This window comes from Canis lupus, chromosome 11 (genome assembly GCF_003254725.2).
Source record: "Canis lupus dingo isolate Sandy chromosome 11, ASM325472v2, whole genome shotgun sequence".
Lineage (NCBI taxonomy): Eukaryota > Metazoa > Chordata > Mammalia > Carnivora > Canidae > Canis > Canis lupus.
The window spans coordinates 33189192-33214151 of NC_064253.1; the positions used below are offsets into that span (position 1 = coordinate 33189192).

Below are 24960 nucleotides of genomic sequence, written 5' to 3' on the forward strand. Positions count from 1 at the left end.
TCACATTCCTAATCTTATGCTGGTATCAATGGACAACACTGGTCTTCAGCCAAAGCTTAAAACAGGAGAACGAATTTCCATTTTCTACTGCTGCATTAAATAATGAAGGATGTTAGGAAATATCCCATTTTCACAAATAATCCAAAGATTATAATATTAAAATAAGAAGGTATACTAAAGATGATCTACTTCATCCCCTGTATTTTATAGTTCAGGAATCTGAGGGATAGTGTGACTAAGAAAAACAGTGCTTAATTAAAAAAGATCTCTTTAAAATCTTGCTAATATGTGTAGTTATTATCAGAAGCTACATCATTCCATTTTGAAATCTACTGTGGATGAAATCCTCTCATTCCTTAAAACCCAATTTAAATATCACTTCACCTGAGCAGCCCTCCAAATCCTTCCCCAGTAATGTCCATCAATCCTTCTTCTACTATACCACTACTCTTAGGACCACATTTATGCTGTATAACTACATATCAAACAATTTAAAGTCAGATCTATCTTATTTTTGTTTGATGACGGCCAATAAACAGCTTAGTTCTTACTAGAGCACACTTTGCCCTTGACAGATTACTGGGAGTACCACCAAGAAACAGTGTGCACCAAAAGACAGTCAAAAGTTCATGGTCCTGGGTCTTACCTCTATGACAAAGTGATTCATTAAAAAGTGCCCTTCACTATTCAATTATCATCAAAGTAGTACAGTCTCAGGTATACATCCCAGCCATGTTAACCTTCCCCTCTTAGAAGGAATCTCTCAACTTTCTTTTCATGCTAAATTAACCATTGTGAAGCTGGACCTTATTGTATTCTTCCTCAACTTGAATAAAATGGAAATAACAGCTATACCATCCTGAGTATTTAAAAAAGATCATTGTCACAGGAAGATTAAATGCAACACTAAGAATACTGCTTTGCACAAAGTGCTCAATAAATGCTAGTTTTCATTATATGACATGTATTCTTTGATCTCTCCTAGAGTTGTTTGAATATTCTAAGCAATATGAAAAACTCTAGTTAACATAGTATTTTTCCTTTTGAAATAAATCCCTGAAATTTGCTGGTATACATCTAGATTGATCATTTGTGTCACCTTCGTTAACTCTGTTTTTAGGAGAGCAGGTCATAATTACTATATGAGATATGCAAACTGTTAATAAACATAAAATATTCACTATGGCATAAATGGTATGAATAGAGGATATAGAATTAAACTACTTAAGGAAAATAAATATATAAGGACAGAGTGGGAAAAATCTTCTTAGAATTTTATATAGGGACGTGTGAGTGAATCAGGGGTTGAGCATCTGCCTTTGATTCAGATCGTGATCCCGGGGTCCTGGGATTGAGTCTCGCATTGGGCTGCCTGCATAGAGCCTGCTTCTCTTCCCTCTGCCTGTGCCTCTGCCTCTCTCTGTGTCTCTCATGAATAAGTACATAAAATCTTTTTTAAAAAAATTTTTAAAAAGAATTTTATATAGATCATAATGATTTTTATTTTATCTTTAAGTAAATTATGTTACTCTATTCTGGTTCTTTCTATAAATTTCCGATTCAAGAATAAAAAAAACAACACTCCTTTCTTTTGTCTATATAATACACTACTACTGCTCAAAATATTAAAATATTGATGAATTGCAAGTTCTAAAATTTTCATCTCATTTATTTCAGCTGCTTTGTTACCACTCAACTTTCTCCAACCTGAATTTTTTAATCAATGCATTGAATCAACCTGAATCAATGCATTTAGGTCTTCAAAATAGTCCTGGGCATTTGCCACTTCTCTAGTACTCTTTAGGAAGATCATCTTCATTTTTGTCATAAACTTCTTGTTCAAATAGAGTTACAAATTAGGAAGTTAGGGAAGCTCAGCCAACCTACCACTATTTCATAATTAATCCCCATAATCCTTTGCCACTTTGTCAGTAGGGCAGCTTCCTGTTGTTGTGCATCTTCTATGTCTTCTATCTCTGCTGACAATAATGGATACCCTGAAATAGTCAACACAATTAAGTTAGTGACAAACTACAAAAATTTCCATAATTTTACATTCTATTTCAGAGACATTGATCAGAACCTGTCTGTTGTGGCAAGTCTGACTCTTTACCTAGTTTCTCTACACATTTTTATTGAAGTATAACAGACAAACAATATCCTGCTGATTTCAGGTATGTATCATAGTAGTTCAATATTTTCATACATTATGATCCCCACAATAACCCTAGCTACCATTTGTCACCCTATCAGGTTATTAGATTATTATTGACTATAGTCCCCAAGCTATACAATGCATACCCATGACAATAATTTTAACAACCAGAGTTTGTACCTCTTAATCCCCATCACCTATTTTGCCTGTTTCCAAACACCTCCCTACTCTGGTATCCAACAGTTGTTTCCTGTATCTATGAGTCTGTTTAATTTCTTTTGTATGTTGTCTGAGGACCAGCACTAGGGTAGACACATAACAATCATTTAGAAGTTTTTTCTTAGTTTAAGAAAGAATCGGGGACTTCTGATCCTAAGTCTAGAGCCTCTTCCCCTCCTCCTCCCAAATGCATATTCACCAAAGCAAAGACATGATCTGGGTTTTTGAAGTGATCCTCCACACCCATCCCTACTTACTACCTCAAGTTTCAAGCTCTAAAACCTTTTTATTCTTTCCCACTACTCTTAGTTTAAATAATTAGCAATGCAATGGAATTAATACATATGAATCCTACAGATCACTCCTAGGATATTACTGCAAACACAAATATTCCTTTAAAATAATAAAATAAAGGTTTTCAGCAGGGAAAAAAACATTAATAATGAAGTAGATATTTTAAAGAACCACAGAGCTTCAATGTAACTATCTAGTGAAGGGCAGTATACACATGAAGGAAGATCAGTCTTGGACTCTGCTCAATGAATTTAACTTACCAAAGCACATAAATCAATGTGACAGGTAAGGAAAGCACATAGCTCCCAGCCTAAACATGGCAGTATATTCTGACATAATTACATGTTAAAGCAATACTGCTCTAAAAAATGTTTAAATGGCTTGATGGAGCCTAGGTTCATAGTTAAGGAAATCTCAGAAAGGTTTAATAATTTCTCTATACAATTCCTTTCTAAATAAATTCCCATACTAAGATTTAGAATTTTTGAAAAATGGACAAGAAAAAGCCTCCCAAAACTGGCCAGTTTCATTCCCAAGAGCTTACAATTTAAAAAAGATTCTCAGGTTTATTTTAAAAATACTTTATAATCTTATTATTACTTGCTCAATAAGATATGGACATATTAAAAAAAAAAAGATATGGACATATTGACTGTACTGAAGTAAGCAGATTGACATAAAACCTTGTACCTAAGTGATTCCTAAAAGGTTCTGGTTTTAAAAATATGTAAGATAGAAAAACGTACAGCCAGAAAATATGCCAAGTGTAAATGAACTATTTAACTTACCAGAAAAATTAATCTCATCTATAAATAAAGACTGAAAAGTATCTCTCTTTCCTTTTTGATAGATTTCTTTTAAATAATATACTATCCATAGAGGCTTAATCACTTTTACAAAAGACATTCCTCTAAAAAACGAACAAACAATAAAGAACATAATAACCTGGCTCCAGGTGTTTACCTTCTTCTTCAATTGGTAATATGCTGGTGTTTCTACTCAAAGATGAAGAATCTTCATCTTTTTCATAATTTTCTTAAAGATAAGAATATTTTAGTAGTTACATCTATAGTATAATGAAGCACATGAAATTTTTCAAATCCCACTGTATTTATCTGACCCCCCAAGATGAGTGTTTTTGGTAGTTAAACTTTTCAATAACCACTTGTACTTAAAGGAAAGTTCTCCTATTAACATGACAAAGAATATATTTGTCGGGGCACCTGGGTGGCTCAGTCAGTTAAGTGTCTGACTCTTGATTTCCGCTTAGGTCATGATCTCAGGGGTCTTGAGACTGAGCCCCACGTGAGGCTCTGCACCAGCAGGGAGTCTGCTTGAGATTCTCCCTCTCCCTCTCCTTTCCCCCACTCATTCTGTCTCTCACTCTCTCTCTAAAGAAAAGAATAAATTTCTCATGTGATTTGCCTCCCTTTCTCTTAGTATTGTTATAAACAGTATATGGCATAAATAACCGGAATGGTCACTAGTTTAGGAAATGAAACAGCATTTTCAAACCAAAAGCCTAACTTCTACCAACAAACTCTTCACTTACATCAGTCAGCTACTAATTTTCAGAGATATTCACATACTAACAGCTTATGGATGACATTGTTAAACGTGTTATTAAAAGTAGATACCTGCAAGGAAAGGCTGGACATTTAGAAATGGGAGGCTTGCATACACAGTAAAGGCAGAACAGATTCCCCCTAAAGAGGAAACATGGAATGACACCCAAAAGTGAGGCAGTGATGGAAAGGTAAACACACGTTGCCGACTCTGAAATGGTAACTGAATAAACAGGAAAGAAAGATACCTGCTCTTTTCCGAAGCCTATTCTACAGTGAATGGACTCAGCACTAGTTCTGGTTAGTCCAGAACTAGTCATCAAATTTCCTTTTTATTTGGTTCATAATGAATAGTGAAGATTAAATGCTATTCTTTAAATAATTTTAGAATTAGAAAAATAGCTAAGTGATATAAGCATCTAACTGAAAACCAGTTTAGGCTGGCATTACCTTTGTTTCCACTGGCATTCAAAGGAGACAAAACCATGTCCTTTGTGACATCCTCCCTTGACGTGAGCTCAGCCTCCTGCTTCACTCCTCTTCTCATTAGTGTCAGGTGCACAGTTGGTCCTGTGTGTCGCAACACCTCTACTGCTTGCTGATTGGTAAAACCCTGAAGGTTTGTGCCATCCACCTGTGATAAGAGCAAGACACATTAAAAAATGAATGAATATTTGTATTATCAATTCACCAAATGCATGTTTACTGCTTGTTAGTGGGAAAAGAACAGGACTGAGTTCTCCCCTAATTGGAGAATGAACTAACACCTGTTTCAGGACCAGTAATAACTTAGACACACTAGAATTACCCAGAGAGTTTTGTTTTATTTATTACAGATCATGCTGTCTCACTTCTGGGTATTATGAGCCAACAGTTCCAAGGTGGGAATACTCTTTTATATTCCTCAGGTGATCCTGCCTGATACACAGTCAAGTTTGGAAACCAGCAATATTCAGGATATAAAAGTGTATAAGACAGTGACAAAAGTGGCCTCTAAGAGTGCTGATGTATTTCATATCATACTTATCCCAGCTTTAAAAAAAGAAAACTGACAAAACTACCTTCCTTTTTATGTCTTTGCCTCTTCAGAAAATACGTGATTTTCCCTCTTTCTAGTTCACAAAAGATAAAACATTTAAAGATGCCCCATGATCTTTCCAAACTACAGATAGGATCATATTGTCCCAAGCCTGCCTTCCACAGAACACTCTTTAGGCCACCTTTCCATACTGTGAACATAACTGTGTCAACTGTCCCCAATTCCACCACCAGTATCATCCAGCATGGTGCTGCCTATCACTATCTCCTCCAGCCCCCGAGGGCTCATTTCCATTCCCGTCCTGCAATATTCCCCCCAGCCAGGAGGCCTCTGCAGCTTCTGTTCCCCCAGTCTAGACCCTTTGGCCTCCCTCCAGCCCATGCTCTTGCTCATCTGTCCACCCAGAAAATATCTGTACTTGCTTCAGATCTCAGTGCAATAGTTACTTTCATAATTGAACTATCCTAAGGTTGACTATAGTCAAAGTCCCTTTACAATTTCTCCTTCCCAGCATTTACCAGAATTTTCATTTTACATTTTCTGTCATTATTAGTTTGTGACTGCATGCTCCAAGAAGACAGGCTCTTCTGTCACTAAAACGTAGTCCTGTCTGCTCAGTAGATATTCACCCCAAATGGGAATACAGAGCCATTGATCCATATGTAAGGATTTCTTTGTAAAGCAAATTACCTTTTGGAATAGATAAATGCAGATTATAGTATCTTATTTTTAAAAATTTCATTGAAAATTACAAAATTTCAAAACTACATTGAAAACAGTTTGGAAAAGTGGAACAATAAATTTAACATTGAAATTCAAAGTCATTGATATTTCTTTTGAATTGTGAAATGGGTATAAAATGGCTGTGTAAGAGGCATGCTTTTCTAAGTACAGCACTGGCCACATTAAGCGCTGAATTATTTACTAAATGAATGAGAATTGGGATGCCTGGGTGGCTCAACCAGTTAAGCATCTGCCTTCAGCTCAGGTCAGGATTTTGGGATCTGATCAAGCCCTGATTTGGGCTCCGTGATCAGTGGGGAGCCTGCTTCTCCCTCTGACCCTTGCCCTGCTCATGCTTTCTCTCAAATAAATAAATAAATAAGAATTACTAAATCAGAGGTCTCTAAGATAAAGTATCTTATTTCAGAGGTTTCTGAAAGAATATAATAAAACTTCTAATTAAACATATTTTAAAATTCCATTTGTTTTATATACAGATACACATAATGTATAAATGATGTATATAAAACACTATATATGTAAATAACACAATAAATATATATAGTAAATGTAAATAAACTATATATAAAATATATATCATATATAAACGTATAAAGAGGAGAGAGAAAGGAGTGGTTGATTTTTTTATTGATGGATATATTCAAAAATCTAGAGACCTCTGATTTAGATTTTTCTAAGTTTCTCTAGATAATAATCTTACACTTTATAAGGTGTTTAGTAAGTAACTCCTCATACATTCACCCTGTTGATTCCCTTTCAGAATAACTAATAAAAATGTAACAAGAGAAAACACTCCCAACAAAACTGGAAACCATGGAAAAATAAAAGTCCTTCTGCCAGTAACTTGGAGGAAATTTCTATTAGGAGTGCTCTGGACAAGATCAGATCCAAGGCAGGCCAGCTGAATCTTTCTATGTGAGAGAATAGCTTGTTTGGCCTAGAAGAAGAAATTCCAGTAAAATTCAACAAGTCTTTTATTAAAAGTCAGGGAACTCCTGGGTGGCTCAGTGATGAGCATCTGCCTTTGGCTCAGGGCATGATTCTGGAGTCCAGGGATCCAGTCCCACATCGTGCTCCCCCCGAGGAGCCTGCTTCTCCCTCTGCCTGTGTCTCTGCCTCTCTCCCTGTGTTTCTCATGAATGAATACATAAATTCTTTTAAAAAGAAAAAAAGGAGGCAGTCAGATGGTACATGTGGATAACCAGTGATTCCAAAAAATCACACCAAGTGCTAAAGCCCACACCATGCTGGGAGCATGCAGCAGCATGGAATTATGCAATGAAATCACACTATGCACACATGCATGCATGCACAACCCCAACTCCTGTTCCACAACAAACACAGAAAGCAATCTCTCAATACACAGAGGCAAAAAAATCCCCCACTGTGATGCTTCAGCACTGGTTTCGGCTTTATTAATCTACAAGCAAAACCTGAATAAATTTAAATGTTCCTTTTCCTTCTTGCTTTGTTAATTCCTAAATCATGTGGACAAAACCAACTTAATCTTCAGCAGATCTTATTTCAAATCCCATTTGTACAAGCGTAATTCTTACTATGAATGACCAAGGATAACAGGATATGAAATAAGATATCACAGTCCAAAAGACAGTGCTTGCACTGAGGCATCATTACAAACATCTTCCAATGAAATAGTTGCAGCAGTGAACAGGAGGAAAGATATCTTTTGAAATTTTCCTTCAAAGGATTCATATTTCATTGCATTTATGGAAGTACAGATTATAGTTGCAAAGAAAAAATAATATCTACCAGAAAAGAAAAGGAAAATAGTTACAATGAGGGCAGTCAACAGGATTTTAAATACTCCAAAAACAAAGCCAGGAAATGGAAGGCAGGAATATAAAATTTTCCCATATTTCAGAGGAAAAGAATAAACAGATGATAAGAGAAATAAGACTAAAGGCATATAGGCTGCCCTACGAAATTAACAGAACTGAAAAGAATTATAAGGAAAAGCGAACAAATGAGAAAAAAATAAGCAAAGACATGATTAGGAGTTTAGGGAAATTCATCTTAGTCTACAAATCAAAGAAGTACATGAAACACCAGAAAACAGATTTAAAAAACAAAACACTAACACTTAGAACCCGGTAAAATTCATGGATTTCAAAGACCAAAAGAAAAAAAAAAAAAAGAAATCTACCAACATCTAGGTAATAGAGTGAGAAGATTATCCAAAGAATTTGTGGTAAAGAAATTACGAACCAAGAGTTTTTGTTTCTTGTTTTTTAATAGGCTCTACACCCAGCACAGAGTCAAATGTAGGGCTTGAACTCATGAACCTGAGCTGAGGTCAAGAGTCGGATGCTTAACTGACTGAGCCATCCAGGCACAACTGAACCAAGAGTTTTATACTTAATAGTATACATGTAAAAATGGAAATTATAGTTGAGATGCTACGATAATTTATATCCTATACCATGGTGAGCTATGAGAGCCCACCAGGCAGAAATTTAAACCAAGTAGGAAGGAATGAAAATTTGTACACATTTAGGGTATAAAAGGACTGGATTGTCAAAGATTAGGAAAAATTTAACAGGAGTTTGTCTTATTTTCCTTTAAAGAGACAAGATTCTTGTAAGTCCTCATGCCACCCACTTAAATATTTTACCTTTGGCCTCAGGTCTTAAGAGTTCTGTGACCTGTAGTAGAGAGGATGTGGTGGGTTGTGTCTAACTCCATAAGGAGGATAAGAAGAGGCTGTTCAGTTGCTCTGACAATGGAGCAAGAGAAAATTGCTATTATATTGAGAACTGCCTAACTTTGGGCAGAGTCCTGAGGAGGACATGAGAAAGTCAGGTTCAAGTCATTTTGAAACCTACCCAAGAGTACCCCCGAGGAATAATGGTACCCCCAAAAGAATCTATAGAGTAGACCGCCTAGATCCCAGGGGCCAAAGGTAAGAAGAATCAGATGAAAAATCCACCATCTGTCTTGGGAAGTTGATACAAACATCTGAACTAGGATCTCCCAAGAATCCAAGAAGGAGCCTTAAGACACAGATTTAAACATCTGCCAGGCTCAAAACTATCTTACAGCAGAGTCAGCCAAGGACAAAATGTCTACTCATCCTCCTTTCTCTTCCTTCTCTCACCTTTTACAGTGGTAGGGCCAGAAACTATCATAAGAAGGTGAGGAGAAAAAGAATAGCAAGGTAGATAAAGATAAAGTGGATCATATACTCTCTATCCCGATGTAAGCTAGAGCTGGCTTCCCCTACACCAGGAGTATAGTTTGAAATTCGATTATTACTTAGAGTGAGAAATTTTCAATTACAAAATTGGGACCATGTTTGGTGACTGGCCATAAGACATGTTGTTCTGTTGTTCTCTGAGAATAGTGTAAGCCATGATACTTGTCTAAGATTTCTTCCAGGGGAAAGGGAAGATCCTTCTCTATTGAAAATTAAAAGGGACAACTGATGACAAAATTTTCAAAGTTGTTTAAGATTATCTTCCCCTGGGGATCCCTGAGTGGCTCAGTGGTTTAGCACCTGCCTTCGGCCCAGGGCAGTGGTCCTGGAGTTCCGGGATCGAGTCCCACATTGGGCTCCCTGCATGGAGCCTGCTTCTCCTTCTGCCTGTGTCTCTGTCTCTCTCTCTCTCTGTGTTTCTTATGAATAAATAAAATCTTTAAAAAAACAAAGCAAAAAGATTATCTCCCCTGAGTTCCACTTGTGCAGTTTCTGTTATCCCCAAATTGTCAAAGTGTGCAAAGGCAACAGAAGAGATTCTCAGACAAGATTCGGTAAGTCCACCAATACATTCTCTTCCTGTAAAATTTATTCAAAATACTCTAACTGCCTGGGAGGTTAACCAGATTTAAAATCCAAAGTAAAAAAATAGTGGCATATAAGGTCCCATGCTGAGTAACAAGAAAAATGCAAATCTAAAAAAACATAAACATTCTTAAAATTCACAGAATTTAGGTTAAGTTTTCATTTGCAATAGATTTTTATTACTCGACTTTTTAAAAATTCAGTTTCATTTTAAAAAATCAAATGCATATGATTTTGTCAACTTAGCAGCAATAAAGTTCAAATATATTTTTAAAAACTGCAGTCTTCCTTTATTTTCAAAATTTGATGGCCTAAATATAAAAACATATTCCTTACGCAAACATCAGATATGGTACCGGCAGAGAAGAAATTGATATGTTACAACTATGGACTTTTAAAACTAGATTTCAATTCAAATTTCTCAGTATCTTCATCTGTAATATGTGAATAATGGTATCTATCTTCCCAAATTTCGGCACCTAGCACTTTACACTGGGAAGAAATTCTGGAGCTGGTATTATTAACAGACTGAAGAAGTGATTGATAAACATAAATCTCAAGCCTTCTTGAGAGCAGTTTCTGTTCAATATCATTACACTTACCCATATGAGCTGAGATCGCCAAAGCCCAAATCAGCACCCTGGGCAGCTCAAGTCTGTTATCAAAGACAGAGTCAAGACATGGCTTCAGACCCAATGGTACCACAGACAAGAGTGTTCTGGGACTAGATGCAATGTCAGCGGACTGCCTATGTGCTCCCTCAAGAAAAGCTCCAATAACCTCGTAACATACAGTGCAGACACTACAATTAGCAGGAACAATTATATAGGTGAGAATTATTGGTTAAAACAAATGGCGTTCAAACCCCAGCTCCTGAGAACACTCAGTCAAGCCAGCCAGCCCTCCTTCAAAAAGGCTTACAAAAATATGTATTAAGAAAGAACTTGAGCCTATTAACAAAGTCAGAATATCAAAGGCAACATTTGACACCTTTCCTTACTTATGAAATTGTTTAATAATTTCTCTAAAAATTTTATTTATTTATTTATTTATTTATTTATTTATTTATTTATTTATTTATTTATTATTTGTTTGTTTATTTATGGGGGAGAGGGGGAAGAGAGTGTGCACGCTAGTGGGCAGAGGGAGGGCAGAAGGAGACTCCACACCCAGCATGGAAGGAGTCCGATGTGGAGCTAGATCTCATGACCCTGAGGTCATGACCTGAGATGAAATCAAGAGTCAGACATTGAATCCACTGAGCCTCAATACTTTTTTTATTCTATCATAATTCCATACTGCTTTTAGCAAGGCTCTATATACATCATTCTAAAATGAATGAGCATATGATTTCATCTGATGGTCCATCTGGTCAACTTTTTAAAATATAATAGAATCCCTTGATCAAATACTTCTTATATGAAATACCAGTGGAATAAAATGGAATCATTCATTCTATTCCCTCCCCTCCAATGTCTACAATGAAAACCAAAACCCAGAAGCATGAGGGGCCTGGGTGGCTCAATGGTGGAGTGTGCGCCTTTGGCTCAGGTCGTAGCTCAGCGGTTTAGCGCCGCCTTTGGCCCAGGGCATGATCCTGGAGTCCCAGGATCAAGTCCTGCATCAGTCTTCCCACAGGGAGCCTGCTTCACCCTCTGCCTGTGTCTCTGCCTCTCTCTCTGTGTCTTTCATGAATAAATAAATAAAATCTTAAAAAAAAAAGAAGAAGGAAAGAAAAGAAAACCCAGGGGTCAACAGAGCACAATTTGTAAAACAGGAATCTTGTAACAAAGTAAGTTTAATATTATAAAACAGTACTTCCTCAAAATAGCAAGAAATAGTTTCTTCATCTTCTCAAGGCTTGGACAGCTACAAAATAAAAACAAAGTATAGCTCTGAACAGCTGCTGACAAAACAAAATCAGAAAAAACAAAGACTGTGGTTGTGAAAATGCAACTAGTGTGAAGAACTTTACCGCTAGTATCTGAAAAGTCCACAAGATGGTGATATTTCACAAAACTTAACAAATGGCCAGATGGGAGAGCCTGAGGTACTTCTAACTTTGAAGTAAAAATATATGGCTAAAGATTAAAACTCAGAACACTGATAACAGTGAAGACAAGTGATTTTATTGACAGCAAGAAAACACTTCAGAAGAAGAGGGGGCTTCTCCTTTCTAGTCAATGATTTCCTTTATTACTGACCTTACCTAAGTAATATCCTATGTGAGGTTCAACTTACATAAGAATGAAATTAATGACAAGTTTGGAGAGAAGCTACGGAGAGACTCTTTCAAATGTGCAATTATTCCAGGCCTTCAGTAAAGATTTGCTTTGTTAATTAAACTGTATATGTGCCAAGAATTACACCAGGTATTTTTATTAAATTACTCATTTGGTCTTCCTGAAAATTATAAAGGGAAGTTTCCTTCTCCCAATTTTGTAGGTGAAAAAAGTTCACTAAATAGTTATCATAGGATCCAGCAATTCTATTCCTAAGTATATACCCAAGATAAATGAAAACATACATCCACACAAAAACTTGCACATAAATGTTCATGGCAACGTTATCCTTAACAACCAAAGAGTAGAAACAACCCAAATGTCCACTGACCGATGAATGGGTAAATAAAATGTGGTATATCCATAAAGTGAAATATTTTCAGCTATAAAAAGAAATGAAGAATTTCACATGGTACAACATGGATGAACCTTGAAAACATGCTTGGAGAAATAAACCAATTACAAAAGACCACATATTGTATAAGTCCAATTACAAGAAATGTACAGAGTAGACTATAGAGACAGAAAAAAGATTGGTGTCTGTCTGTGCTGGGAGGATGAAAGAATTAGGGACAGACTGATACTGGGTATGGGGTTTCCTTTTAAGGTAATGAAGATTTTTTAAAATTGACTGTAAAAATGGATTCACAATTGTGAATATACTAAAAGTTATCCATTAAGTGGGTGAATTATAGGTTATATGAATTATATCTCAATAAAGGTGATTTTTAAAAGGTTTTCTAATGGATTAAAATACATATCTTAGGGGAAAAAGAGTACATTGACTATGTTTTCAATTTTTAATTCAGTATTGGAAATGGATTTAAAGTCTGTATCTATGTACTCTCTTTCCACTCCTTTTCTTCAAATTTAAAAAAAAAAAACAGTAGTTAATTTTCATGGTATGACAAATGAAGATGCAGTGCTTAAAACTCATTCCCAGGTTATAACCAACTTAAGTGACAAGTGCAACATGATCTTCAAAGTAGGTTTCCTAAGGTGAACAGGTGTACTTAGCTTTATAGACCTAAGCCCAGAAAGACTCAGGAAATTGTAGAAGCAAGGGCAGAGATAAGGACACCTCTTTTTTTAATTGTGGTAGAAAACATGTAACAAGAAATTTAGCATCTTAACCATTTTTACATGTGAAGTTCAATATGCTGTATTTATTCACTGTCATACAACAGATCTCCGGAATGTTTTCTACCTGACTAAACTAAAACTCTGTACCTATTAAACAACAGCTCCCGTGTCCCCTCCACTCAGATTCTCGCAATCATCACTCTTTCTATTTCTAGGAGTTTGACTACTCTAGGTACCTCATGTAAATGGAAACATTTTGTGACTGACTTCACTTAGAATAATGTCCTTAAGGTTCAACCATGTTGTAGGGTGTGACAAAATTTCCTTCTTTATAAGAGTAAATAATACTCCATTGTCTGTATACACCACAGTTTATCCATTCATCCATCGATGAACAGTCGGTTTACTTTCTTGTCTCCGCTATTATGAGTAATGCCACTAATAAGCAAGGAATCTTATGTGAACATTCTACTTTCTTACAATAAGATTCCAAGGAAACAACAGAGACTTATCTAAACATAAACAAATACATATTAAGATAAATCAGTATCCTTCGAAGTATCTTCCAAGAATATTAATACATGTTTGAGGGAGGAAAGAACCCATGGTTACAAAAGTTAAGGAGAATCTAAAGTAAAAAAGCTGAATTTTCTCTATTGCAGAATTTCTCACTGTCTTAGATTTTTCAACATGTATTATGAATCCCTAAAAGACCTTATCACATGCAGTTTTTCCTAAACTTATCTGACCAGGAAGCCCCTGAGATAGGGTCTCTCAGACTTGTGCTTTAAGGTGTAGGTAGCGTAGCCAAGTTTACATGGAACACTGAGCTGAAGTTGTATTCTTTTGTACCCTGCCTTGAACAGGCATTTGCTCAAAATATACTAAGGTTACTAAATAGCAATAATGGACTTCATCTGATTAAGAGCGACTAGATCTGTTTCTTTAATTCCTGTATATTCTTAGAGCTAAAAGGAGCCCTGGACACAGCCAACAATAGTGTTATTCTGCTGATAATAAAAAAAAATGCACACACCCCAAATTTCAGATTCAAATACACTAAAGATTAAGATATCTGGTCTTTACTTTTAGAGTGTCTGCAACTAAAGTAGAAGTATATCAACGTAACAAATTCATTATAAGCAGAAATCAGATATATCAGAAATTATTCTATTATTTAGAATTGAGATCAGTGAAGCTTGTATCCAATGCTCTTCCACAAAATAACAAAACGGGTAATTGTAATGATAGCCTCAAATCACCAAAAAGCTTAAATTAGTATGGAGCCAACTGTAGTTCTCAAAACTAGAAGAATGCATTTCTCAACCATGAAAATTAACAAAGCTCTTATTAAATGTGTTACTTACTGCTATAATTTGGTCTCCAATTTGGATTCTTCCATCATGTTCAACAGCACTGCTCTTTGTAATGCTCTTTACAAAGATTCCTGAAGGTTCTAAGATTAGAAATAGGGTTTTGGATTTTTTTGTTACTATTTGCAAAAGCACACTCAGAAACTATCCATCCTTCATTCTCCAAATATAAAGTCCTAAATTTGAATAAAAATAAATCAACAAGCCACAGGAACAAAACCAATAGGAACTAAGGCTAAAACATAAGACAATGATTTTGTCTATCAAATACAATATCAGAGTTTCCCCTATTGAATTACCCAAGGAAGTTTCTGATCAGTCTAACCAAAAATCTGAAAATACATAACACTGTTTCAATATTTCAGAAGACAAAGATATTAGAAGCATTTTTCAAGTTAAAAAAAAGTATATAAAGCTACCTAATTTTTTATCTCCAATGTAACCAGCAATGGTAATTCCTAATCCTTGGACATTTTTAGTGAGTTCTACATCAAAAGTCTCACTTTCTTCACTTTTCTGAGTAGAAGCATCAACCTAAAATAAAATCGATATATAAACAGAACAATAAACATGTAAGCAAGCAAGGCAAATTCAAAAGGCAATAACCTATATTTAGGAAAAATATGGTATCATTAGGTGGCAAAGAACTTTGCTGGAGAACTGCAGTAGAGACTAGTCTTTCAATCTTGACAACAGGGACTGAGCATTACGTTGTCACTCAAAGGTAATATGAAGAGTAATGCTGAATACCCCCTTTTCAGAGAAATGCATGATTATCTGTGCATATAAAATTTTATGAATGAAACAGTCTTTTATTAATAAATTATATTTTCAAAGATGGCTTAGCTTCATTTCTACAATTGAAAGAACTCATGTTTTGAATTCAGGTCAACAAGTTCAAATTTACCTTTGCCACTGAATTTTTCTAAGCATTGCTCTGCTCAACTGTCTATCAGGAAAGACGAATCCAGTTAACATTTATTGAGCAGTTTCTATGTAATAGACACTTGACATGTCTTAATTAATTTACTCCTTAGAACAAGCTTATGAGGTAGGTACAATTACTATCAATTTTTCTCTGGAGAAACTGAGGAACATAAACCTTCCCAAGGACAAACAGTAAGCACCCTACAGATTTCCGAGATTAAGTTGGTTGCAGAACCCCTGCTCTTAAAAGGCTTTGGAGTGGGTAAAATCCCTAGTAGGGAGTGACAGTGTCCACCAACTTGCTATTACTACCATCTTAAGTGAATAGATGATTCTAACACCATGAATAGGAGTTAACCTATCATACAGATATTTTATTAAAACACTGACGATGACTTTGAAAACCAGTGAAATGCAACAAAGAGCTATTTAAAATTGTTACTGTATTTGTTTTGTAAACTCAGAATTTAACATAAAAGACTCTTTATAAAGAAAACATGCCTTATGCATTGATCTTTATTCCTGAAATGATAGCTAAAAGCTAGAAGTTACATGTTCTGTAACATGTAACACTGTTATTAATTATACATTGGGCTGAAGGAAAAAGTTCTCTGTATTAGTGGACCAGGGTAGGAAGTCATCAGTAAGCTACTGGCATTATGTACTTGTGTACTACCAGCAGACTCCCCAGGAAATCCTACAAAGACCATGAAAGAGTGGAAGGTTCAAATGGACATACAGGTTGGGGCTAGCAGGTTGGTTGTGTGTGTGTGTGTGTGTGTGTGTGTGTGTGTGTGTGGCTTTTTTTTTTTTTTAATTTTCTTTAAGCAAACCCTGACTGCATCTCACTGATAGTCCATCTAAGTGAGATGTAATTTTATAGTAAAGTTTGATTTATTTTTTTCATTGCATATAATTATCTGTGCAAACTTAGCAAAAGTTTAAAGTTTAGATAATTACAAGAAAATGACAGGATGAAATCTGCTTCAATTGAAACAAATGTGTTTTCTATTTTTAATAAGACTTATGCGAGTGCTATTTTAGAGGGTGGCAATTTGACTATCGAATGGTTTTAAAAGGGGCACAAGCTTCAGAAATGATGATATGCACAGAATAGATATTTTTCTAAGCTTTCAATTATATCAAGTGGTTTTCGGTATTGCATTCATTTATATATTGCTGAATAAAATGTTTTGTTTACCACAAAAGAATGTGATTTAAATACTTTCATACACAAGCTTTCTTTCTTTACTTTTTTTTCCTCTGCAAAAAATAGCAACTAACTCAATCCTAAAAACAACAGAATCATGGAAATTTCAAGTGTTCTAATAAAGTTTTTAAAGGGCTTGTGGAGGAGGTTAGGCTATTAAAAAAGAATCTGTAGCAACTAATTAGAAAAAACTAACAGAAAAATATAGATGTTTTTAGATGTATGAGAAAGGAATGTAGGCCTTCCATTTGCTATAATGCTTATGCAGAAATTGGATGCAATCCTTTTCTTAATTTTTTAAGAGATTACCGGATAAAATTATTTTGTTGGTACCCCCAGCTGCCCTCCCCCCTCAAAAAGAAGACACTAAAAAGGAAAGTTATTGAAGGAGAATGACTGGAACTCACAGCCCACCTAATGGAGAGCCTTCTAGTTAAGACAAAAATAAAATTAAACATTTCAGTTATTAGTAGCAAACAATTCTTTAAAATGTTATCATCTTTCAAAAAATTATCTTCATAAACATGAGATTTAGAGAAAAATGTAGAACACTAATCTAGAATTTAAAAAAAAACGATTTTTCATGTTATGCTTGACTCTTAATATTATTAGTGTTGAAACACATCTACCCTTGAATTTTCATTTGTTAGCACTAACATGTGACTATCATTAAGTCTAGTTTCTAAACATGACTATCATCTAAATGTTATTGTCTAAGACTTTCCTAGTCACTATTTACCTACTTACCTGCATTTCTGGTATAGAAGATGGGGATGAGGAAAGGGTGATGCCCAAAGAATTGGGTGCTGCTGGTTCTTCTATGGCACCTCTTGCGATCATCAGTTTAACTCTATTTCCACACTGCCTGAGCACCTGTGCTACTTGCTCACTGCTCATTCCTGCTAGATCCGTGTCACCTATCTTTAGAATGTGGTCTCCACTGCATAATCGCCCATGCTGAATAAAGAGATCAGTTAATCAAGCCATTAATATTTTAATTTCATCAGAGAAAAACTAAGTGAAGGAAAGAGAATAATCTAAAAACAGCAGTAATGTGAATTACCAGTCAGGGAACATTAAAAATGTGGTTGTTATTTTAACTATCTTTTGAAGAGTATCTTAACATGATTCAATGTGATACAAGTAACTGAAATTCACAAACATTCCTAATTTGATAGTTGATAAGAGCTTTTCAATTTAATTTCTCCCCATTACATACAGGAAAATATTAAGCCTTTTAGAAATTTTTTGAGGAACAGGAATAAAAGAAAATGCCACTAAGCAAAGATGAAGCATAAATCACTATGCAAATACACATGACTCAAAAAATACAGTACAGACCACAAGAAAGCAGTGAATACATTTATATCTTGCGTTTTCAATTAAAAATATCACTAAAAATAATTTGCAGATCAAATAGATGAAAATTTAGATGCATAAAGGGAATGAAAATCAGTCTTATTATCCTCCATACCTAGAGCTTTCAGCAATGACAGAAATGTTCTGCATCATCCAATATGGCATGTGGTTACGGAGCACCTGAAATATGTCTAGTCCAACTAAGGAACTGAATTTGTTATTTTTTTTTAATTTTCTCTATTTATTTTAGAGAGAGAGCTCAAGCAGGGTAAGGGGGTAGGCAGAGGGACAGGAAGAGAGATTCCTAAGTAGACTCCATGCTGAGCACAGAGCCCAATGTGGGACTCGATCTCACAATCCATGAGATCATGACCTAGGCTGAAGCCAAGAGTCCAACATGACCAAGTGCGCCATCCAGGCACCTCAGGGATTCATTTTATTTAATTTTATTTTTTTATTTTTTTTATTTTTATTTATTTATGATAGTCACACAGAGAGAGAGAGAGGCAGAGACACATGAGGAGGGAGAAGCAGGCTCCATGCACCGGGAGCCCGACGTGGGATTCGATCCCGGGTCTCCAGGATCGTGCCCTGGGCCAAAGGCAGGCGCTAAACCGCTGCGCCACCCAGGGATCCCCATTTTATTTAATTTTAATTATTTTAAATTTGAATTCTAGAAGTAGCAGGTAGCTACAAGTAGCGATAGTACTACACAATGCAGTTCTATACTGAAGATAAAGCTTAATTTATTGAAAGTCAGTCAACTAGGGGAATTTCATTAAATACTGGTAGATGCAGGCTAACTTTTAAAAGGAAGAAAATACGCTTATTATTGTGCTACTGTCAATACCTCTACTGATAAAGCTGCCATTAAACAGGCCTTTCATTTATGAACATGAGAAATATTTGATGAACTAACTTCCTAGTTTAAGTTCAAACACGCAAAACAAACAACTTTATAAACAAACAACATAACCAAAGTAAAAGTTACTTAACATTAGAACATCTCAAATTAAAATATGAATCATAACTAATAACTTTACAATTTTTCTCACATATATTCCAACAATGTCACATAACATAAATGGCAACACTTTAATGAACTATTCCCAGTGCTAAAAATAAGCTATACTTCATTTTCAAAGATAACACAAATGACCTATCACCAAAGCGACGGTTGAATCCTGTTTTTTCTCACAATAATAAAGTACTCTCCATTCCATAATACACTGTGGCTATAAAACAGCTAAGTTTATAAATATGATTTATGATTAAAAAATAAAGGGTAGCTGCCTCTATGATGACCAAAACCATTACCTGGGCTTTAGTGTGTGGCTCTACAAGACTCTTAAGATCACTGTCTAAAACTGTGACTCAAGGGGCTCCTGGGTGGCTCAGTTGGCCAAGCACCGAACTTGATTTTGGCTAAGGCAGTAATCCCAGAGATGTGGGATCAAGCTCTGCATTAGGCTCTATACTCAGCAGGGAGTCTGCTTGAGATTCTTTCCTCTCCCTGCTTCTCTGCCTGGCACATACATATTCTCTTCTCTCTCTCTCTCTCTCTAATAAATAAGTTAAAATAAATAAATAAATAAATAAATAAATAAATAAATAAATAAACAAACAAACAAACAACAAACTGTAACTTAAATTAAGATCAATGTCCTTTTCAAAGATCCTTCTCCCAGGGCTAAGAAAATACTTTAGGAAAAGCCCAGCAAAACATAAGCTTCCAACCTAGCTTCTTTGACATTACATAAGGCCAAAGTTTCTTCTTTCTAACAGATAATATAGAAGATGAAGGCATATAATTTAATAAAACACCATAAAAGATCTGTTGGAGTAGCTTACCTGGTCAGCCACTCCTCCAGGCAAAATGGTTTTTACTATCACACCAGTTGCTTTTCCTCCAACGATGCCAAATCCCAGTCCAGATCCATCATTCACCAGTTCAATAGTCTCCACATGCTGCCAGTGAATCTGAAAACAAAACTCCTATATGAGTTTGAAAAAATTTGGGAAAACTGAAACTTTACTATAGTTGAGATTTCTGTGAATATTATCTTGTGATTTGTATTAAATAATGGAGGTCATTGAAAAAAAAATAATGGAGGTCAGACATAATAATAAGCCTTAACAATGTCCCTTTTATTTAGTATACTTTACTTTCAGCAGATTGTTACTGCTATTGATAAAATCATTCTTGAAATTATCAATACATCATTATAGTGACCATATTTAACCAGTTGAAGATAGGCACTGATTTTCAAGATCCTTCGTAGAACTTCTTAAAAAAAAAAAAAAAAAAAAAAAAGAACAAGGAGAAATCATCACCTGTTAAGATTATCTTCTATAAAATCTTGCCTCAGAGGATTTCAAATCGGAGGACTCCTGAAAGTCACTGACAGCTAACTCTAACAGTTATAATTCTGTAATTCATAAAGCAAAATCAAGACTATTATCTGCTTACAGAAAGAGTCAGGTTTGTTGAAGAACTGAATTTGTTTTCCGAGGAACGTGGTCAACTAGCAGAATTACACGAAGAAAGGTAAAAGCTGATTTAGAAGGTAGAAACTTAATCCTAATTAAACAACTAATATTCCAAGCTAGGGAGAGATAAAAAAATAAAAATGGGAAAAACTCAAAAATACCAAGGACCTATAGGAAATGAAAATCTGTAGAAAACCAAAAAGAGCTAGAAAAATAATATCTATCCCTTCTACAAATCTTATGTACTCACCGGGTTAGAGTGAGCTGAAATTGTACTGGCTGCAGATGGAGAACGGGAAACTATGGGGCTGATGAGTTGAGGCAATGAGCCTCTGGCAATAACTAGCTGAACGTTATCCTTGGCTTTCTGCAGGATGCTGATAGCCTGCTGATGTGTGATTGTCTGATCAAGTGCCTGTCCATTGATAGCAAGGATCTGATCAGTTTCCTTCAATCTTCCATCTCTATCAAGAAAGAAAAAAGGAGTAAAAGGTAATCAGATAGCTCCCAAAAAAATGACAGCCTCTTTGGCATATATTTTTCAGGTTATTTTAAGCCAGTTTTCTAATGTCCGAGTTTTTAAGCTTTTCCCTGCAATTACTTTAAAAAATATGTTTGGGGGACACCTAGGTGGCTCAGCAGTTGAGCGTCTGCCTTCGGCTCAGGACATAATCCTGGAGTCCCGGTATGGAGTCCCACATCGGGCTCCCTGCATGGAGCCTGCTTCTCCCTCTGCCTATGTCTCTGCCTCTCTCCCTGTGTCTCTCATGAATAAATAAATAAATCTTTTTAAAAAAATTTTTTAATAAAAATAAAAATATGTTTGGGCTCGAGTTATCCACCCCTAATCAATCCCTCCAATTTAGAAGCCACCTTCTTTATAGCAATACACTCAACCTATGTGGTTTATATTAGATTCTGTTTCTATTTACTACAAATAAAAGCAAAGGTATAAATGTTTAGTTGTTTAGAATATATTGCTCAAGTTATCATGGGTCATTTGTATACTTTTCTAGAACAACTTTTATTTATTTATTTTTAAAGATTTTATTTATTTATTCATGAGAGACACACACAGATAGAGAAAGAGAGAGAGAGGCAAAGGCACAGGCAGGCTCTATGCACAGAGCCTGACATGGGACTTGATCCTGGGTCTCCAGGATCACACCCTGGGCCAAAGGCAACGCTAAACCGCTGAGCCACCCAGGCTGCCCTATAACAACTTTTAAATCTAATCGAAGAGCCCCTTTAAAAAGAATAATGTCCTACTCGAATTTTCCTTTCCTTCCTTCCTAAAAAATAATTATGACTGTATTTAAAAGATACTCTCCCTTCAAAGGACTTGCTTTTTATCACAGCAATGTTAAAGATCTCTAAAAACTGATTAATAACAGATATATATTAAGTTTCTGTTTTTATTCATTTATTCTAAATTCCCCCAAGGTCATCAACCCCTTCTGAATACAATATCAAATACAAAGAAGATGTACTGAGAGTCTCACCTGTGAGCCACACTGCCCTCTTGGATCTCTTGCACAAATATTCCCAGTTCTCCCCGGTTTTCACTCCTTAGTCCCACAACACTAAACCCAAGGCCTCCACATGGAGGTTTAAGGAGCTCAAAAACTTCCACATGGCGACCCTTTTTGGGAAACAAAGCAAGAAATAAAATTAAAAATTAACCACTCCATTCACAGTTATTTTATTAGTGGCATTACTTAGTTTTAAAAAATAAAGGAACTTTCTCAGATAACCTTTATCACTCATCACTTGGAATGAGGTATTTTATTATTGATCCTAAAGAAAAAAAAAAGAAAAATGATATAGAAAAATTTCTGAACCATCCAAACTCACATAAAATCTACTTTTTTTCCATTTCAATTCCTTCAGATGTTATAAATGTCTTCCTAAATATATTTAACAATATATACATCTATATATTGTAATATAAATATATATATTTTTCCAATTATTCAGGCTTGTTTATACTGTTCTATCATAACTAATAGGAATAAATGTTCTTACCTGGGCCATATTTTTGATTAGTTGATCAAATTCATCACAAGCAGGTTTCCCATTGATATGTAGAGTACCAGATCCTGTAAATGCTTCCAGATTCCCATTATTTGAGGATAAGAATAATTCATTTTGCAGGGTAGGAATTACAGCAGGGCTGGTATGTGGAATGTGGGCATATTCAACATTTGAAATCACTGATGTTGTAGTGTTTACCTAGGAGCAATATAGAGATTATAACAATTTGACATTCCATAAACTATTTCATAGAAAACATCTCAAGAGGGGTAGAAATGAAGTACATATGAAATTTCAAAATTTCCATACCCTTTAATTCAGCAACTCTATTTCAAGAAATTAATTTCATGGAGAAAAATGAGAATAATATACAAAGATGTGTGTATAAGGATGCTCAATGAAACACTGTTTATTAGGTGGAAAAAATTTTAAAACCTACCTTCAGTGTTCAACTTCAAGGTCATTAAAACACATACATTCACATTCATATACCACTCAGGTGAAAAGGCTAGTTATCAAACAAAGTGTATAGTACGACATAATGTACATTAAAAAAGATGTTCAATTTTTTTAATTTTTTAAAAAGATTTTACTTATTTATTTGACAGAGAGAGGAAGAGAGCACAAGCAGGGGGAGCAGCAGGCAAAGGGAGAGGGAGAAGCTGACTCCCCGCTGAGCAAGAAGGAGTCCAAAGCAGAACTCAATCCCAGGACCTTGGGATCATGTACTGAGCCAAAGGCAGACACTTAACCAACTGAGCCACCTAGATGCCCCCAAAAAAGATGTTTTCATTTATATTAAGCATCTGGGAGAATATATCAATATAACACTAGTTGTTCCTAAGAGACAGGAGGCCATTTAATCTATATTCTTGAAGTTTTAGAACAATGTATGTAGTAAAAAATTTGGTCTTTCCCAGAGAGAGAGAGGTCTGATCTTTACTCCCAGTTGCTAGAAGTAACCTCTATACCCTTGAATTTTACTGGATAATAGGAGTGTCTTTACTATTCATGGTGGGCTCCATGTCCACAAGATACCAGCCCAAACTGACACTAAGTTAAATCATATACGCAGTCATTCATGCCTATGAAATGATACCCTAATAAAATTTCGGAAGACCAAATTCAGGTGAGCTTCCTGGGTTGGCAATACTCCCCACATATTGTCACACATCAATTCTGAAAAGGAAACACTTTGTAAGGAAAACAGAAGCTTCATATCTGAAATCCTCTCAGGCTGTACTATGTGTCACTTCCTTTGGCTGATTTTTTACCTATATCCTTTCTTTATAATGGACCATAAGCATGAGTGTAACAGCTTCCAGTAAGTTCTATAGGTCCTTATATGAAATTATTGAACCTGAGGGTGGTGTGGGGAACATCCAGAACTTGCAGTTTACCTCAGAAGTGAGGGTGATCCTTTGTGGATTCTTGGCCCTAACTTGATAATTAGAACTTAACTCTTTGCTGTTGGTGTCAAAAGTCTAGAACAGAGTTGGAAGTCTGGAGGGTTGTGCCCTCAAAACTTGCAGTTTGGCTAAATCCAGGTACAATGACATAAGTAACCACAATTACAAAAAAGATAACTCCATTCTGGAAAAGCATTCTATAATTACTTATATGTGCCTGTTACAAAGAGCACCAAGTTAAAGCTAAATAATTTCCATTTCTGTAGGGTGTCTATAATGTAAATTTTTACCCACAATTATTTATTTGAAAGAGTACATCAATAGTGCTTCTGAATCACTCTCTGAATTCATCTCCTGCACTGTGTCCCTCACCCAGCAGGCTCCAGCTATACAGTTCCTCAAACCAAACTGCTCCTTCTATCAGCCACATGCATCCTTCCCCAACATCTATATACTTATTGCTTCATTTCATTCAGGTGTGCTCAACTTCAACCCAGAGAAGCCCTCCCTGACAGCCCTACCCAAGACAGCACCCCACCATTATTCTCCATGAGCTTACCCTGTCCTGTTTTTCTTCTTGGAACTTAATACCACCTGCCATGTACCCTGTTACCATGGAGCTTCCATCCCAATCTGTGTGGACAAACTATATAGAGTTTTCCAGTGGAGGAATTGGACTATTTTATTCTCTATTATATCCTTCATCTCTCTAAGAGTGCTTTACAGAAAGTTGACATTCAATATTCATTTACAGAATATTCATCTTTTTTTAATTTATTTATTTATGATAGTTACAGAGAGAGAGAGAGAGAGAGAGGCAGAGACATAGACAGAGGGAGAAGCAGGCTCCATGCACCAGGAGCCTGATGTGGGATCGCGCCCTGGGCCAAAGGCAGGCCCCAAACCGCTGCGCCACCCAGGGATCCCCAGAATATTCATCTTTCTAGGGACCTACTCTGATCTCATCTCCCTCATCCC

The 24960-nt window shown here is 35.7% G+C and overlaps 1 protein-coding gene across 15 annotated transcripts in view; it reads right to left on the reverse strand.

Moving 5' to 3' along the window:
• The window catches only part of MPDZ (multiple PDZ domain crumbs cell polarity complex component), a 167332-nt gene that overhangs the window by 90772 nt on the left and 51600 nt on the right, over positions 1 to 24960 (reverse strand). For 8 of the 15 annotated variants that reach the window (XM_025433145.3, XM_025433140.3, XM_025433147.3 and 5 more), the window contains exons 4-14: positions 22565 to 22771; positions 22042 to 22181; positions 20790 to 21003; positions 19901 to 20029; positions 17438 to 17647; positions 14973 to 15087; positions 14548 to 14636; positions 4684 to 4867; positions 4306 to 4374; positions 3614 to 3703; positions 1888 to 1997 (exon numbers count right to left, since the gene is read on the reverse strand). In XM_025433145.3, the coding sequence (XP_025288930.1) occupies positions 1888 to 1997; positions 3614 to 3703; positions 4306 to 4374; positions 4684 to 4867; positions 14548 to 14636; positions 14973 to 15087; positions 17438 to 17647; positions 19901 to 20029; positions 20790 to 21003; positions 22042 to 22181; positions 22565 to 22771 (1557 nt within the window). The remainder of the gene's footprint in view (positions 1 to 1887; positions 1998 to 3613; positions 3704 to 4305; positions 4375 to 4683; positions 4868 to 14547; positions 14637 to 14972; positions 15088 to 17437; positions 17648 to 19900; positions 20030 to 20789; positions 21004 to 22041; positions 22182 to 22564; positions 22772 to 24960) is intronic. The other 7 variants (XM_025433144.3, XM_025433148.3, XM_035696812.2 and 4 more) reach the window with 4 other exon arrangements.